The sequence below is a fragment of the Mytilus trossulus genome, chromosome 11, assembly GCF_036588685.1.
Source record: "Mytilus trossulus isolate FHL-02 chromosome 11, PNRI_Mtr1.1.1.hap1, whole genome shotgun sequence".
Classification (NCBI taxonomy): domain Eukaryota; kingdom Metazoa; phylum Mollusca; class Bivalvia; order Mytilida; family Mytilidae; genus Mytilus; species Mytilus trossulus.
In genome coordinates this window covers 57,903,491-57,923,255 of record NC_086383.1, presented here as the reverse complement: position 1 = coordinate 57,923,255, position 19,765 = coordinate 57,903,491, and the positions used below count along the sequence as shown (strand labels likewise).

General features: G+C 29.5%; 1 protein-coding gene across 11 annotated transcripts in view; it reads left to right on the top strand.

Moving 5' to 3' along the window:
- The window catches only part of LOC134691349 (dual specificity tyrosine-phosphorylation-regulated kinase 4-like), a 109,385-nt gene extending 91,978 nt beyond the window's left edge, over positions 1-17,407 (top strand). For 3 of the 11 annotated variants that reach the window (XM_063551823.1, XM_063551826.1, XM_063551824.1), the window contains exons 5-14: positions 1,836-1,972; positions 2,367-2,507; positions 4,067-4,205; positions 5,190-5,271; positions 5,672-5,905; positions 6,355-6,484; positions 7,171-7,367; positions 8,575-8,694; positions 14,216-14,278; positions 15,738-17,405. In XM_063551823.1, the coding sequence (XP_063407893.1) occupies positions 1,836-1,972; positions 2,367-2,507; positions 4,067-4,205; positions 5,190-5,271; positions 5,672-5,905; positions 6,355-6,484; positions 7,171-7,367; positions 8,575-8,694; positions 14,216-14,278; positions 15,738-15,883 (1,389 nt within the window). In that variant the 3' untranslated portion in view covers positions 15,884-17,405. Of the gene's footprint in view, positions 1-1,835; positions 1,973-2,366; positions 2,508-4,066; positions 4,206-5,189; positions 5,272-5,671; positions 5,906-6,354; positions 6,485-7,170; positions 7,368-8,574; positions 8,695-12,614; positions 12,667-14,215; positions 14,279-15,737 lie in introns of those variants that run through there. The other 8 variants (XM_063551827.1, XM_063551825.1, XM_063551818.1 and 5 more) reach the window with 7 other exon arrangements.
- Positions 17,408-19,765: the final 2,358 nt, after the last annotated feature.

Below are 19,765 nucleotides of genomic sequence, written 5' to 3'. Positions count from 1 at the left end.
AAATGACAAATTTAAGAAAATGGAGAAAATAGGTATTTGTGCTGAAAAAACGTACTTTTGATGATTGAATATAAATACAAAGACCACAAAATGCAAGAAAATTGGTAAGCACATACATTTTTGTTCTATTTACTCTTTTGTGGGCATTCTTTTGCTCTCAAGAGAAAAAAATTATAATTGTTCAAGACTAATATGGATAATTTAATGTTAAAAGAGCCTCTGATCTTACTTTTAAAAGATTTCTTAGATTTGTCTAAGACTCTGTACTCAGCTTGCCAAGCACATGTAGCATCAGTTTTGCTTTGAAATTCATTACTATTTCACCAGACCATCATAGCTTTGAATTAGGATACCATAGCTTGAAATTTGTATTATTTTCAAGTTGTCTCCCTTTTTAGTACTAGAATCTCCATTGATTGATTAGGTCTGTTGAAATTTTGTATTTTGCACATGTTTGAACTGTATAGAACCTTTATAGTGTGTGTATCTGTAAGTAGCAGACCTAGCTAGCCGTGCATGGTTGTAAATTTGTGTAAAAAGTAGATTTTAGGATATTTTTCTACAAACTTTTTTTATTGCTATAAAATTTTCAAAAAGCTTTTTCAATTTATAAGAAAACTTAAATGTCATTATACAAGCATATTTGACTGAAACAAAATGATTCAATGTATCAATTTGTCAAGAAACTTTTAAGAAACTCATTACCAAAAGTTTTAATTTCTACATATAAGCTCACAAAACGACATCATATTTTAAGAAATGATGAAAAGTACGTGAATATGTATACACTCAAGTGAGATAATTTGTCTGGCAAAATTGATCAACAATTCATTTACAGTCAATTTCATTGAGTGTGTAGGGAAAGGTACAATACCTGGTTAGTTTGCTTGTAAGCTCAAAGGTAAACTGTAAAGTCATCATTAGGTAAGGTAGACTACCCTCCTTTTGAAGTAGTCAAGTCCTACAGACTGATCGATTGGTTATCTGTCGGACTAGTCTACGCTTAAAGGAGGGTAGTTTACCTAACCAAATAATAACTTCACGGTTCAACTAACAAGCATTAGCTAGTCAAGGATTCTACCTTTCTCTACACACTCAATGAAATCTGCTGTAACTAAATTGTTATCCATGTTTTAGGGCCGCAAAATTCTATATCAATCTGAATGTGAGAATAAATTTAATAAAGGATAGAAAAACTAAGATTTCTGTTATTTTCAAAGGGAGGATTTTTTAATTTTAACAACTTAATTTTATAAACATGTATAAGAAATCTGAAACCCTATCATCTTATGAGTCCCAACACAGCTACTTTTTGTATAGGTACTATTTCTGTACTAAAAATATGCAGTACCGGAAATTTACTTTTAATATTTAGTACTAATTGTTTATTTTAAAATTATGGTAATATTTAGGTACTTGTATTTTACAGTACTTGATTTGTACTCAATATTTTTGTACAGAAATAATACAATATTCCATGTTTGAAAATCATAACTTTGAGAGATTAGAAATAGACAGATGATTTTTTTTATAAAATACTGAAAATGTAACGGTAGTTACCAAAAATCTGTAGTACCTAAATTTCAAGCACAAATACAGTACTGTAAAATACAGGTACCTAAACATTACCCTAATTTTGTAGTAACACAATAGAACTGAATATTAAAAGTAAATTTCCAGTACTGCAAATTTTTAGTACAGAATTAGTACCTATGCAAAAGTAGCTGTGTACATATATTGTAATGTATTATGTATATATCTTGTCCTGCTTTAGTACAACCATAACTAGGCTAGCCACATACTAACAACGCTTTCTCTATATCTCTGCACTATAGGTTATGCATGATCACATGGTTTACCGGTATGAGATTTTAGAAGTGCTTGGGAAAGGGTCGTTCGGTCAAGTGGTCAAGTGTTACGACCATAAAACTGACCAGATGGTAGCTGTTAAAATTATACGGAACAAAAAGAGGTAATATACACGTGTGGAATTTAGGATGTAATTTGAGTTGAAGTTATCTCCCTTGGTGAACATTTTGGACGTCAAACTGTCTACGTTTATTTGTTCCACCTAACAGAAGTTCCAGAGGAAACTTTATTATAAACAATGTCATAATACCTGTACTTCATGGAACAAATATTCTATACTATTTATTCTGTACTTTTTATTTTAAAATAGAAAGAAAAAGAAAAAGAAAAAACAATGTACATTTTCATCATACTTTTAGGAAAAAATCTTTAATCAAGGTTTATAAATACAGTACTTTTTTTTCCGTTTATACAGGATTCGGTTCAGCCAGGTTTCACTGTATAATGAAAAATAAAGAAATTTAAGAAATGACTTTACAATCATATTGCTATTGTAGATTTCATCATCAAGCCTTAGTAGAAGTAAAAATATTAGATGCTCTCCGTAGAAAAGACAAAGACTCACAATATAACATCATACATATGGGAGAATATTTCTACTTTAGAAATCATTTATGTATCACATTTGAACTTATGGGGTAAGTATATGAAAATATTAAAGGAATGACTGTAATATTTTTTCTGTCTATGAAGAAATAACACAAAAAATTTGGTGCTCACTGCATAACGCGCATAAAAAAAATTACAGACAAAATGTTACAGTCATTTCTTATAATTTAATTCTAAATTCCATTTTAAACCGTAGAAAACCATGAAAAAACGTTGATGACGTCACGGTCTTATGACTGAATTATGTCTATGGGCTCATAACAAAATAATGTCAGCCAATCAGAAGACGTGTTATATCCAAAATCAAATTATTAAACGATAGCCAATAGACAACTATCCATTAGATCATAGAACTGAAATGTGAGTAATTACAGGTCGCTGTATGACCTTCAACAATGCTAAAAACCTATACCATTTAGTAAGCTATAAATAGGATGGGTATGATAAAATGTGAATCAATTCAAGAGAAGAATTATGGACAATCAGGATGATTTGTTACCCTGTATTATAACCATCAAACACATCAAGAGTACTTTAGGTCATGTCTATTTCACTGATTTCTTGTTATCTCCCTTAATTTGCTGTATATTTTCAAATGGTGGGCATCTGTGTCCAGTGGACACATCCTTCTTTTATTTTGGAAAGTTTGGAAAATATTTAGCGTTGAAATAACAAATATTGAGCAGGTTGGTTGTTAACACTTTAACAGTCTGCAAGACTAGTAAAAATTGATTCGGACTAGTGAATATTTTATAAAGGAGTAGGGGCAATAAGGCCCTTATTTGGCCCAAAAATTACTGCAAATTTAAAAGTTATCATACATATTCTTAAACTACTGAAAACTTGACTAAGGAATAAGGTACTAAGAAAAACAAAACAAAGTTGACATCGAACAAGTTACCATGGCAACAAATCATGACTTAATTTGCATATTTTGTTAAATTTCGTGATTTTCCTTGTTTTTTCATCAAATTTGAAGTAGATTTTAGATTGAAAAAGTATGTGCGCACTCAAGAAACAACTTTATATTTGGTGAGATTATGCCAATAGTTATAATAAAGCTTCTGTTAAATTATTTTGTTGTTTCTCGGCTGCGCACGATGTTTTCTCAACGGAAATTAAGATAGAAAACTGCATAAATTCTGTATTTTCATTGTTTTTGTGAAAATAGTATACACTATGACGTAATTGTGACGTCATCAGATAAAAATCATAATGTTTTTCATTTATATTTCTTGACCCTATGCATTTCTAAACATTATGTGCCAATTTGAAATAGTTATCAAACATTTTATTTTCTTGGGCCAAAATTAGGCCTTAATGCCCCTACTCCTTTGTATGGTCATATTGGGACAAGTTTGGATATTTAGTGTCTTAGATGAAAAAGTTTTTGGCGCAGGCTGCTTTAAAAGATAAAGAAAGAGAGAATAAAAATCAAAAACCATCAGGAAAACAAACAATGAAATGGCCATATTAAAAGAAAGACCAAAAAAAGACGATTAAAAGTCCAAAGAAAATATAAAGATGTATCATCCAAAACTTAGTGTCAAGAATATAATTGATTAAAATCATTTTATTTTTATTTCAGTATGAATTTATATGAATTGATAAAGAAGAACAACTTCCAAGGATTTAGTATAGCTTTAATACGTAGATTTGCCTTCTCTCTACTACAATGTCTTAAGTTGTTACAACGAGACAAAATAATCCACTGTGATTTAAAACCAGTAAGTATGACTATATCATCAGCATCCCACAATTAATTGTACAGCACTGTTGTACCTGGTTATCTATGAAAGAGAGGGAAGAATAAAAAAATTACCAAACTAAAAAAGGAAAGTCCTTAATCAAATGGCAAAATCTAAGGCTCAAACATATCAAGCAAATGGAAAACATTCTTGACTTGGTTCAGGCATTTCCTTGTAGAAACTGGTGGATAACTGTAAAGTTAGAAATTATTGCGAGGTTTTTGATATTGAGAATAATGTAACTGAGTGAGTATTAAAGTAGTAAGATTTCTTATTGTGATGGATGATATGCAGGTTTTCCTGAAATGGCAATGATTAATCTTGCCTTTTTGTCCATTCTTCCAAAACTCCAAAAAAAATTGCACAAATTAATTTCTGAACAGTAACAGTAACTAATCCTCTGCTAGTATGGCTTAAACTGAAAACTGAATGCCATTTGTTCTATACAATAATTAAAAACATCTAAGTTGCCTGTATTTTGTGATGTTAAAATTTCTTTCTTCAAGTATTTTAAAAGCAGTTATGTCAGGTAAGAGAATTTTATTTTGAACATTATTCCATTATTTTTATGCCCGATTTATCGGCATTATGTTTTCTGGTCTGTGTGTTCATTCGTCCATCCGCCCGTCTGTCCCGTTTCAGGTTAAAGTTTTTGGTCCAGGTTGTTTTTGATGAAGTTGAAGTCCAATCAACTTGCAACTAAATAAACATGTTCCCTATAATATGATATTTCTAATTTAATGCCAAATTAGAGATTTTATCCCATTTTCACGGTCCACTGAACATTGAAAATGATAGTGTGAGTGGGACATCTGTGTACTTGGGACACATTCTTGTTTCACTTCTCTAATTTTGGGAATTTTATAAAGATTTGATAAAGTCATTGAATCACTGGGTTTTCTGTTATGAATATGTTATGAATAAGTGCAAGATTTTTATATTAAAATTTTTTCTATTTTTCAGGAAAATATATTATTACGACAAAGAGGTCAAAGTTCAATCAAAGTGATAGATTTCGGCTCAAGTTGCTATGAGCATCAACGTGGTAAGTGCTACAATATATCTTGTGATTTATTAAGAATTGAATGCTTCTTTTTGTAAATTTTATTGGTGTGGAAAAGTTGACTGAAGCTCTTTTTGTATGAAGCACAGAACTTATCAAATCTTTGCATATTTTTAAAGCTGTCACTGACAGCATAGGCAGTCATAGATGTTGCATTTTAAACGGAAATGATAAATAACTTTCAGAATGCCTCAGCCAATTAAATGTCAGAAATCTTATGAAACTTCTATGCAATATTATTATTGTATAAAAAGAAAAGACAGCAATCCCGTAATAAAATTGTATAAAAATTGATTTTTAAACTTTTGAGTTATCTCCCTTAAAACATGTTTTCTGTATAAATCTAACAAACTGCTAAGTAACTTTGATTATTATTTTTCAGTATATACTTATATCCAGAGTCGATTCTACCGATCGCCAGAAGTGATCTTAGGTCTGCCTTACTCCATGCCTATAGATATGTGGAGTTTTGGTTGTATTTTAGCTGAGTTATACACAGGGTACCCTCTATTTCCTGGGGAGAATGAGGTGGAGCAGCTAGCCTGTATCATGGAAGTTATGGGACTTCCTCCAAATAATGTATTAGAACAGGCAACCAGGAGGAGATTATTTTTTGGTAAGACTTTTGATGGGATTACTACTTTATGATATATTGCAATAGGTAACCAGGAGATAATTTTTGATATTGTGATTATCTCTAATTGTCAAAAATATCACCATTGTTTTCATACAATATCATACAAGCAAGTAGGTAAAATCAGATATTTAAGCCATCTTCAGTCCCAGGCCTCCCTTTAACATTTCCAAGTCATTTGAAGTTAAAGCCCTCAAATATATTTTGACTCAAAAATTATAAAATAATTTTCAAAATAATTTTTCAATTTCAGGAATTTTCTTCATGTAGTAGAACTGCTGTCAATATTGTCCCAAGTTGGCAAAACCCTTTTATTTTTGTTCTGTGATGTCAAATATTTTCTTTTGTGATTCTGATCAATGGAAGACAAATATTGAATTCAATATATTGTGCTATATATATTTACAATTACTATTTTGTGTACCCCACAGATTCCAAGGGTAATCCTAGAAGTATTACAAACAGTAAAGGGAAGAAGAGACGAGTGGGATCTAAAGACTTACAGCAGGCTGTTAAAACTAGCGATGCTAACTTCTTAGATTTTATACGGAGATGTTTAGAGTAAGTTACTATATATATAAGGCAAACAAAATACATCAAGTTTTCTGTTGTATCAGGACAAGAAGTCTTCTCGATAAATAAAAGCAACAGTAGGTTACTGAAGTTCACTAGTCATAAGTTGATGAAGCAAATATCAAGTCCATTGTTACCAACTAAAACTGAGGGAACATTTAAGCTGTCAGAAGAAAACAACAAAACAAAAGATACACTGAACTGCAACAAAAAGCAAACTACAACATACATAGAAACAACCTATTTGATAACAACTGTCATATTCCTGACTTGGTTCAGGACATTTTAATAAGAAAAAAAGGGAGGGCTAAACCTGGTTGTATGGCTAATCAAACCTCCCTCTTATATGGCAACATGTATAGCCACAGACCAGAAGCTATTTTGATTGTTATGAAAATATTGTGTAGATTCTATTGGCCTGTAGTACAGATTGGTTTTTGTTTCTTTCTTTTTTGTTTTTTTTAATTTGAAGTTCATTTTTTTGTAAATATCTATAATTCAGCTTTATTTGAAAAGTATTGATGAACCTTATTTCAATTACAAAAATGAAAAATGCATGCAGAAATATAAATATATATAGTGATTCAGTACACATATTGAAAGTAAGCAGACTGATGTTCATGAGATAACATCCCACAGAAGTTTAAGTATAGACATGTCTTTATACCTTGTAGATGGGACCCTAGTATTAGAATGACACCAGAAGAGGCCTTACAACATGAGTGGATAAAGGAAGGTTTGGTCCACCGACGTCCACGTGGAGAGTCCAATAGGGACAAAACTAAACCTAGTCATAGGCCATCTCCTGCTCAATCAGAATCTTCTGGACAACCAGATCCTTATAAAGTGCCAGCACAACCTCCGGTTAAAGGTCAGAATTAGGGTCTTTTGACATTCTGTTTAAATCACCAATTTTCTCTGTCCATAAAAACGTTTCAGTTTTGAATTTATTGATAGATTCTCTAATAATAGTCATTCAAGAATTGAAATATAGAAAAATATTCAACAAGTGACCGAACAACACATTTATTTAATGGATAAAACTTCATGATTGTTTATTATAATATGTCTATGATTCAAATTTGGACCTAATTTCACTGAAGTAGTGTCCTAACAGGGGCATTTTTTATAATATTGTAGCAATTGAACATTTGTTGATCCTAACAATTTAAAAGGGAATTCATATTAAGGAATTAGAAAGGGAAAATGAACTTAATTGATAACATTTGATAACCATGGTATATAAATAACCAATTTGAAGACATAAAAGTTTAAATTCATAAAAGTTTGACCATTGTTGCTTTACGTTGTCATGGTCGTGACGTGGCGTTGTTGATGAAATACAATAAGGAGGCGGGGCTTATAGGTTAGTTGGGGTCATTGATGTATAAAGCTTATGTTTATACGTATAGCTTTATCTGTATAGTAAAATAGCTGATTGCAATATGAACTGTTGTTTTGATGGTCAATTTTAGCAAATGAAAATGAATGTAAAAAAAAGATAATATGGCATTATAATATATTTTTATTTACTCCCTCGTATCACTCCTCCGAAAATAAATTTTGTCTTAACTATACATCTTAGAAAAAATACCAAACACAGTATAGGGGTCATGCATTCGCAACAAGATCGCCTTTGAATTAAACATGTTCAACATAAATACATATAATAGTCATACATAAATGAATCAATATTTACCATACAAAAGTCGAATAGAAATGATAAGGTTAAAATATAAAAAGGGTGGGAGGGTTGGGAATAGTATACCAAACTAACCTAGTTCTTACTATCTTGTAACAAGCGTCACATTGGTCAAACACACCTCAAACTAACCTAGTTCTTACTATCTTGTAACGAGCGTCACATTTGTCAAACACACCTCAAATCTTCCTTATATACTGACTGCCAAAATCGTTCATGCATAAAGGAATTCAATGGGTAATACCCCATCTCATTTATATATTGAAAGACTGTTATATATATATATAAAACATAGTGCCGTAAAGAAATATATAGAAGTCATGGAACTCTCATGCAAATTTAAATATAAATGAAAGAATGTTACCATCCATTATAGATACCCAAAAGTCAGAAGAATGGAGGGTAACGTTAAAGGACAGAAAGAGTGCCAAACGAGTGCCCCCAATTGGTGCCTCAGCTGATACACAAAAACATGAAGAACAACTCAGTGCCAGAGGTATGTACACATTGTACCTAGACAGAACATAGAAATTTCTTACAAATATTTTGAAATTGAATTCAAAAGTTGCATACTTGAATCACAATGTAAACTTCTGGATAAAGGACTCTTTCTTTCACCAAAACTCTCCTTAGAATGTACCTAGTAAGAACATAGAAATTTCTAACAAATATTTAAAAAGTGAATTGAAAGTTTCATACTTAAAACACAGTATAAACTTCTGGACTCTTTTTTTCACCAATTTTCCACTTTCTTGTCTTTCATGAAAGATGACTCTGTATTCTTGGGTCACGTACTGGTGTTGTTGAGATATTTTTAAATTGAAGAAATAAAATCTTAAGATCATTTTGTTTTTAACCAATCAAAGTTTTATGGTCCAACTATATAGAAGTCTTGCAAGGGAAAGATCAGACTGAATTTTATTAAGAGATATTTCAACGTAACAAGACTTCAATATCAAATGACTTCTGCTACTAGACTTTTTCTGTGTTTTACTAAATTTCTTTAAGACATATAAAATATTTTATTTTGCACTGGTCTTCATATTGATAATGTTTAAATTCAATTGACCATGTACAAGAAAAATTGAAAAAAAATGTATGGTTTCTTTTGAAAACTTATGCTTTAAAGAAAATTCAATCAACAAATACCATGGAACTGAAGATTTTTTTTTACAAATGACAAGAATATTTTTCTGCCCACCATTGTCAGTGTATCCACGCCTCACATTCAAATTGAACTTCAATGTGAAAAATATTGAACATAAAAGTATTATTCAGTCTACCAAGGTCCTCATTGTTTATTCCTTTAAATTTATAAAGATAAAACAAAAATATTATTATATCTTCAATTTTGATAAGCTATTTTTTTGTACACATAATTTTAAGTTTGGGTTTTTTAAAGCCAAGTTTGCATTGTAGCATTAAAAAATATATCCATTGTCAACATGTGAAAAGTGAGTTAGCTCAGTTCTGTATTTGTGACATAATTTGTCATAGAAATTTGGACAGATTTGTTTTACACTGTGTTTGATTATACCATTGAAAGTATATTTTTTTTTATATATAAGATAATCTGCATTGTACTCTTTCTCAATCAGCCTCATTTTAAAATTGAACAATTTTCTGTGAACTTCGTTTTCATTTATGACTTATTACAAAATTGTTGAAAAGCAAATATTTTAATCATTTCACAAGAAATAAATGTGAGGAGTTCTCCTTTTGTAGAATATTTCCAAATAAGGCAGCTGCTGGGCCCAATTTTGTTTTAGTGCATATATATATATAGACTTGGAATTAGCCAGTTTATACAGAATTTAGTTAGAGGTTTAAAATGTCAGAAGCAACTATAAATTAAATAGAATTGATGAAACTATGTCAACCAAATATAAAAAGTAGAAATTCATTCAATCTTTGGAAGAGAGCCGTGAAAAGTACATTCAGATATCTATTATCAGATTGTGAACTACCATTGGTATTTTTAAACACATTGTAATTCCATTCATGTGTTTCTGAATAATTTAATTTTTCTGATATTGGAATAAAATGTGTAAAAATGCAAATATTTTCAATGACCAATGTGTAATGGTATTGATTTAAAAAAAAAAAAGTTTTTTCCTGAAAAAATATGAATGGAAAAGATAAATGTCCATATTTCATGCTAATTTTAAACTGAGTGTAAATGAAACTGTGATTTAAGGTGTGCAGAAATTTTATGGCTAAGAATGAGCTGAGTGTATTTTGTTTTTGTAGCTGATTATGTGTGAAAAAGTTGGGTGTTTTTAAATATGAAAAATGTTTGTGGACTTGAAGGCTGTCAACACATCATTTGCTCATGCCAAACTTTGTTCTGCAATTTTATTTTTCACTGACTTTTTTAAGAGTTGTAAGTAATTTCATTTGTTACGTAAAATTAAAACTATATTGTCTTTTGATGATTGATAGAGTAAGAATAATCCATCATAAATGCAAATCAAACACACAAAAGTTCTTCAGTGTTATGATCTTGATTAAGATAATTAAACAGTAAAATGAAAGATTTCAGAATGCATATTTTTTTTCTTCTATAAATTCCTGAAGTGAAAATAGGGCAATATTACCAAGCCCCATTAAACTGGCTTGTGTGGAAAAAATTATATTCTGGTTATCGTAAGTACACAGGTAACAAAATTTTATAAACATTTAGATTTTCTTGATATAAAAAAAAAATGAAGAAGTTAAAACCGCATGATTTTTTTTTATCATCGACTATTTTAGGTCATGTTTTTGCTGATTTGGTTTTTAAAAAACTCATTTGTTCACAGTTTTCACACTAATATGGGAACAGCACTCAGCTTGCTTCCAAAATTGTGGGAAAATGATTTTGTCAGTGTACTCTTGCTTATGATAAGGAATAAATCCTTTAATGGTATTTTTTAGGTTTGAGTAGATAAGGAAATATTCTAAAAAGGGAAAGTTTTGTTAGGACTTGAAATTTAGCTTTGCAAATTTCACAGTCAAGATTAAATCATAAAAAGTACCTTGCAAATTTTATGCACAAGCAAAATCAGAATATGGGCCAATAAAACAATACAATTTAAGGTTTTTGTCAATGAAATTTGAAATCCATGAAAATAAATGACGTTACAGTAGTATATAATGTGACAGATGGCAGGTTGCTTTTTATATCATCAGTGATGTCGATCAACCATTTCAGTATTTGAGGCATTATGGGTAATATTTTCAAACTTTACTTTTATTTTCATGCATAAAAAACCCCCAACCAGAATACTGTTCCACCAATGGCATCAATGATTATAATTGGTAAGAAAAATTGATAGTTAGCCAATGGCAGAACAGAATTGTTTGGGTTTTTTTTATGCATCAAATTGAAAATTACCTATAATGCTTTAGATGCTGGCAATTTTTTATTGGTTGAATGAGTTGTTCTGACTCTCTTAAACAGCATGAGGTAGTTAGTTACCGTATTGAATTGCCTAAGGGAGATAATCTTTAAGAAATTGATCTTAAGTTATACTGAAATATGTACAACTCTTCAAGAAATTTTACTCATAAGATTATTTGATAAAAGAAAAGAGATGTAAGTTTAGGATTTCCAAATATCAATGATAGCAGCTTGTGCAATATTATGTCAGAGAGTTTGAAGAGTATTTTTACTTTAATAGTAGTTAAAGACCACAAGCCTAAAGTACCACTGAATTTGGGATTGTACTTTCAACAACATAAATCCTGATATGTAAGACATTTGTGTGGCGCCCTAGTGATAGCACTGTAGACCAGAAACTAGTAATTCCTTGTTTTAGCTACTTCAGAACTACTGATACACATTTCTCAAATGGAAGTATTTTGATGGCTGCTATAAGCATTGGCTATTATATTTATTTAAAAATATACGTTTTGTGGTGATTCGATTAAAGGTTATCACAAACATTTGCAATTAATTGAAATATAAATATTATATGATTTTAAAAAAGATTTTTTTCTAGAAAGCACTAAGTTTGGCAAAAGCACAAGAATTATAGTTAGATATTTCTTTTTGGCATTTGATATTAATATGGATTTTTTTAAATTAGTATTTCTATTATGACAATGATAAATTTTGAGATTTTATTAAGCTGGTGTGGCAATTTCTTTTCAAAAATATTTTTAACTATCTGAAAATTTGCCGAAAAAAACCCAACAGATTTTGCTTTTGTCATTTTTTTTTTTAATAGATCTAAGGGCAATAACTCTATTTGAATTATCTTTTCTTTGTAAAGTGGTTGCTATGTAGTTCTGAAGTTTCTAAAAGTAACTAAATGAGTCACATTAATCCTATATGTTGAAATCCAGTGTAGTTTAGACAGGCTAAAATAACTGATAGAAATTGTTTTTATAAAATAGATTATAGAAAACTAAAATTACTGATTTAAATTCCAGGAAACTGGTAACAATAACAGGTACTCAATTTGAACAGTAGATTGGTTTTGGGGCACTCAAAATTCACTAATGGCTTTGAATTTACTTACACTCTGAAGGAAGTTCGCTTGTCATATTTTGGTGGTTTTTTTTTCTGATTTTTTTTAATAGACCACTTTTGAGTTCATCCTTCACCGAAAAAAAACTTGTCAATTATACGCACCTTTATGACGTCATTTACCAGATAGAGGGGGTCGCCTGTATCCCTGCACTATTTACTTTCATCAACATCTTAGTGATCGTCTTTGTGCAGGATAAACTAGAAATAATTGTGGTTCTATAGGTACTTAATGACTATTCCCTAATGACAGCAGTGCTGGTTGTCAATTTTGAGAATTCGATTTGCCGAATAATTCGTACAATATAGAATTATAGTTTTCCAACCACTGGCTCAACATTGGAATGGAAATGACGACGCCCCTAAATGCACAAACGACGGTGATAAATGCATGTATAATTGATGATTTTTTTCCGGTGATAAATGAACTCGAAAGTGGTCTATTCTCTGGTTTTATATAAATCTTTTACATGTATAATTATAAGCCATCTATAAAAGTCTTATAAAATTTTAATTATTTTTTAATGGTTTTTGAGAACTTAAAACTTGTCAATGATAAAGCTATAAAAAGTCAAGAGAGAATATTTTCCCTGCCAAAATTTTAATGGCTAATATCTTGAAAACAAGCACATTGACCTAAATATATATATTTTTGCTCTTTTGATTCCTTTATCAATTATCTATCAATATAAACTAGTGTTTTGAAAAGCTAATTATTTTTTAAACTGAGAAGCGAACTCCCCTAAGTTGTGGGAGAATTTTGAGTTTTGGTCATACTCATTTCATACACTAAAATATCTCTTCATCTGATCACAGTCAAATGTGTACTGCTTTGAAATAATACACTAAATTACATGAGGACAAAATTTCTTTGGACTGGAGAAGTTGTAACTGTGTTTTCATGATGCATTACAAAATCTGGCTTTGAAAATGTTGTTACTCATTTAGACAGGATTTTATTTGCCCTCATGACATATTTTGAGTGGTACAGGATTTTAATGCAAGTGCTGACTGTCCAAATTGATACTAGATGGATTTACTCTGTAAACAAGCATCACCCCAAAAAGGTGTGTTCTATTTCTTCTTGATAAATTCGATAGGTATGAAGTTTAGGGAAGAGAAAAGCTTAAGATTTTTTAACTGTCTTTAATCCTGACTACAGCTTACTCATATAAGCAAGTTTTTGTCACTGGGGCACACATTTTTTGGAGTCAGTAGTCAATATTTGAGTGGTTGAATTAAATGTATACCCTATAGGATAGAAGTGGTGCATTTCATTTCATTTTACGGTCTATGTGTATGTCTGTATCAGATTTAAGTTTTGGATGAAGATAGTTTGCCAGGAAGTTGTTCTCACATCAACTTGAAACACAGCATACAAGTTGATGATGGTTTAAAATTTAAAAATGTATGCAAAATTATGGTTCACATGGAAAAGTTATATTAGATTGTCAATTTTTTCTGGGAATAATAATAATTAAAGTTTTCTAAATTTATATTTTAGTTCCAGTTGTTCAGTTCCGTCTGTCTTCAAATAATCCAGACACTAATGAAACTAAAACTATTGGTAATTCTTTGAATTTTTCCCGCCTTTTTCCTTCCTTTAATCCAATCATGTTTATTGCCTGCTTTTTATAAACCTGACATTAATTGGAATCCCTCTTCCTTTTTTCTCTTTAAAAAATACTTTTTAATTTCCTTTCATCATTATTTTAAGTTCGTCAATATTCTAATTTATAGGCTACTAATTGAATAAGAATAAATTCTTATAAAACACGTTCTCTAAGAAGATAAATATCTATTATGATAGAGTAGGATATACGCGTAGCTTAGTGCTGGGCCATTTTATGCTGCACTAATGATAAAAAAATACTGATTGTGTGTTTGTTGTTTAATTGTCTGTCTGTCTGTTTGTGGTTTTATGTCACACTAATACAATTTAACACAATTCTTACATAATAACACTTGGAGGTAACTATTGATTTTGTCGATATGTATGAAATAAAAGAAAAATTATATGAGGTTTGAATTTTAGTATATATTTTTTCTTTATTAGATTTGCAGTTTTATATGACAATAATTTATTGATGATTTATAGAATGCCTTTTTTTTGCTTATTTATAGCAAATTTCTACTATTGTTTATTTACATTTATCCATTAGAATATCATTATAATTCAAAGTAAATGACTTCTGGTACAATTCCTTTCATTCTTTTTTTTAATGAGCAAAAGCATCTCTAAAAATGTTTATAAGAAAAATATTTAAAGACATTGAAGAGGTGCACTTAATTAATCTGAGAAAAGTCACAGATTCTTCTTTTCTCTCAACAAGCTTATTGTAAAGTTTACCCTCATCAACTGCACTATGAGCTCAACATTAGAAATCCCCCACATATACAATATCATACAAATAAAAAAAAAGAAAAACAACATGATAAACTGCAATGAAAACTCTGATATCCCAATCAAATATAATCGATGGTTTCACTTGTGAAAGAAATTAGATATTTTCACACGTGAAAGGAAACCAATAATTTCACATGTGTATGAAATCCATTAATTTCTTTTTTCTGATGGCATATAACAATATATGTTGTGAAAATGTTGTCATTAAAGTTGCATCAAAAGGAAATAACTTGCCATTTGTCAGTTTATCAAAGCTATAATTTTGTAACCAGAATACCTGTGTTTATTTACACAGAAGGTTACAAAAAATTATATATGTGTGATATTTAAAAAAAATTAAAGCTTGCATAATTTTACCATCAAAATGAATGACAAAAAGTACAACCATTAACTGATCTTAACTCAGTAATAACATGCAATGGTAATTTTATACATGTTGTAACTACAGTGAAAATGTACAAATAATAAGAAACTAGTGTAAGCGTCTTAATCACACAAATCATAAGAAACTAGTGTAAGCGTTTAAATCACACAAATCATTATATTATCTGATAATAGATATAGATATATATGTAACGACATTAGCATAGAACAAAGCTTTACCAAACTAATCATGTAGGTCCTCATTATTTTACAGCTCCAAGTGCAAAAACCTCCATCAAAAGTGGAAGGAAGGAAGAAAGTAATTTATCGGAGGACAAATTGCATAAGCAGGAGACCAGTATTGAAGAAGGAAAATTCTTGCCACCAATCGGAAACAAATAATCACAATTGTGATTGGAACATAAATATGATAACTGTGCTTACTGTATATATGATTTTGATAGAGAGCTGTATTAACTTGATAACTGTGATGACTTTTGATATGGTTGTGATTGAAAAGGAACAAATATGATATTTATGATTTTTATGATTGTTATGATTGAAAAGAACAAACATGATATTTATGATTTTTATGATTGTTATGATTATTATTTATGATAATTGTTATTACTTTAATTGTTATGGTTGAATTGTTATAGAACAGCAGGAATATGTTCAGAATTATAATTGATGGTAAAAGATATAAGTCTTAGTTTTTAAATTTTTCCATTTGTGACTTTTTAAAGAGTTTTAATGAAATTGACAGTCCTTAGCTTCAAGAGAATAAAAAAATATCTGTAAAGGAATAATGAACCATGAAAAAAAAAGAACAAGAAAAGATCAAAATAGATTACATTCATGACATAACTTCAGTCATTAAAAGTCACTAAAAAAATGGCTGATATAGCAGTGCAGACATTTTTTTAGTTCAGAAAATTTATGTGACCATTTTGCTAGTCAAATTTAAGTTTCTCCATTTAATTATCATGATTTTGATTGATTTTGATATTTTTGAAACCAGTTAAAATCCAACTTTCTCACCAAGCTTCCATTGAATTTCAGAGGACATTACAAAATTCTTGAATTCTTTTATCATCACTTATAAGGGTATGGATGTGTGAATGATAAATTGTTATTGTTATTTCGTCTCTCATATTTATTTTTTGATTTTTACAAAGTATATTTTAACAGTCATGTCGAATCCGTCCAGTTCATTTTTTTCTATAGAAAAGGACATTATTTTTTTTTTTATATCTAATCCATTTTTAAAGGATATATTTTAACAGTCATGTTGAATCTGACCAGCTGAATTTTCCTATAGAATTCTTTTTCATTTTAACTCTAGTGATTTTTTTGGGCTGTAGATCAATCCATAAGGAGAGTTAATTTTATAGCGGTCATTGTCTATTTTGAAATTCAAATTCAACGATTCATATAGTGAGTAAATCTAATATTATTTGGTACTTTTTGTTTTGATATACTTCCAGAATGAAAATTCATTTCGATTAACTTTTGCATCAAGATTGTTGAAAACTGTGGTTTTTGTTAAGTTTTCAATAAATTTAGATTCACCCACGAAATTCCAATTTTAGTTGAAGGATGTCAAGCATAACACCCAACTACAGTGTATTTCTTGCTGTAAATTTTTATCCCAACCAAAATGGTGCCTGATGGACATACCGGTAGTTTATCCATTAAAAACTTGATAAACAAGACGAACGTGCCTATTAGAATATTAAAGTTTGTTTTATGAGATAAGTCATGGTTATGTTTTTTTCTTTAAGTTTCGATAAGTTACACTTAGTATTATTTTCGAGTTCTCAGTAACTTTGTAGATGCATATAGTATTTAAAGTTTCATACTTAACTTTAAATGATCAAATTTATGAAAAAGAAAGGCCATTTTTGAAGAAAAATAGGCAAGCCAAGATTTGAAAAGAAAAATATAGTATCAATATTTAAGGCTGACATTTTTTTATTGTTATTCTTTTATTTTTTTGCATGCTTGATTGCTTTTATCGTTTTATTTGATAAGGGTTTTTAGAATAAATAAACCATAGCCAACAATCTTGATGACTTTCTGAAGTATTTGAAAAGTAATATTTAATGTTTTGTACTCGCATGTCTAATTCTAGATCATATGAACATTGACCATTTGTGATTTCTAAAGAACAAAAAATTTCTAAAGAACAAAAAAATCTGTACATATACATCACACAGATAAATGATGACCTCAATTTATCAGAATTGTAATTTTCACAGGCCAACATGGTTCTAAAAGGCAAAGAAAATTGAACCAAGTGAATGCTATTCTTTCTTATTTAAATCTTTCGTTCTTTTATTTATTATTTTACTTCCTCTAGTAGTTTTTTGTTTTTATATCTCAATATTTATATTTTATTTGTTTTAATGTGTTATGTTTCATGTGTACTGAACTAGTCACTTTGATTAATTAAACAGACAATCAAATGTTGCTAAATTGTCTCCCCTTAATAATCAAATTTATTGTTTCCCTTTAATTATCAAAATTGTTGTCTCCCTTTAAAAATCAAAATTATTGTCTCCCTTTAATAATCAAATTTATTGTCTCCCTTTAATAATCAAATTTATTGCCTCCCTTTAAGAATCAAATTTACTGTCTCTTTTGTTAAACTTAGATATTTGGTCTTAATTTATTAAGTTGCCTATATGGTACAATCTCTTCAACAGGTAACAGAACAGTTGTGTTCTAACAGGTAGATTTTTAATCTCAGCAGGCAGAAATGAGACAGATTCTTTAAAAATTTCTAATTTTTGTTTTCACTGTATACAATCTTGCAATCGTTTTAATTTTTTTTTTAAATGAACTGTTTTTAATCAAATACAAGAGAATAATTCCTATTTAATTAAGCAGAAACAAAATATACTCTAAAATAAAAAAAAAAGATACTGAAAATTTAAAAAAAGACCGACCAGATTCTCTATACTAAAAGAAACTGAGCCATATTTTGACAGTTTTTACTGAAATTTTAATTGTATATTAAATCATTCAGATCATATCATTTTAGAGGTTTAATCATCTGAAAAGTGGTAAAATTTGTGTAGCTAAAATGAAATTTCTCAAAAACTTAGTTTATTGACTATTTCATACTAACCAAATTTATATTGGAAGTTTATGAATTATAAGTTAATTTGCTACAAATAATTTATCTCAATTTACCGATACTCATGATATTTACATTTTCAAAACAAAATCTGTGTCATACTCAGTAAAATTTGACTTTTTAGTAAAAAATTGTTTTAACTGAATGAAATCATCACAGAAACTCCATCAATCAACTCATTTAAGCTTCCAAATTTATCACAACAAATTGCCAGCAGTTTTTCTGTTTTTTTGTATTGCTGTCAATTATAACATTTTTACACTCAAGTGTGGTTTATAGCACATTAATAACATAATTTCATTCAGAAGTTTGTCCAGATATGCTACATTGTAGAAAATTCATGCTTAATTTAATACCCATCATACCCTGTTGCAGTTAATTTCCTGTCATGCTCTATTGAATCAAAAATTCCCATCATGCTCTATTGTAGTATATTACCCATCATGCTCCATTGATGCAGATTTCCCATCATGATCCATTTTAGCATATTTCCCATTATGCTCCATTGTAGCATATTTTCCTTAATGCTCCATTGTGGCAGATTACCCATCATGCCCTATTATAGCAGATTTCCCAACATGCACCATTGTAGCAGATTACCAATCATGCTCGACAGAGCTGATTAATCTTACCATTATCAGTATTTTGAATGTAAATAGGCTGAATGCATAATATTATAACTATGGCCATGATATAACTACTTATTTTATCAATATTATATGATTGTTTTGGGCATTTATATTGCTTTTTTTGCCAGTCTGTTAATGAAAATGAAGTTTTAACTTATAATAGCCTAGTATCTCTAAAAACATTGAAATTTGGATAAGAAATAGGAAGAACAGAAACAGAATATGTTACTATTGATAACTCTGAATGTCCTGTTAAAAGTTATTTACCGAATTCTTAAAATACAATTTAGAAGTTAGCAAAATTATTTACGAAAGCTGCATATATATTATATTGACTTATCTTAAAATGTCTACAGAACAATTGTACTTGAATTGAGAATGTCTTCCCAGGGTTGTTGTTTTTAACTTGTGATGAGGTATTTTTATGCATTTAAAGTCCATAGAAAAACATTTACCAATTTACTTATTTTCCTGTAGTAATTAAGATTTAAATGGACAGCGTTGCGTTTAATA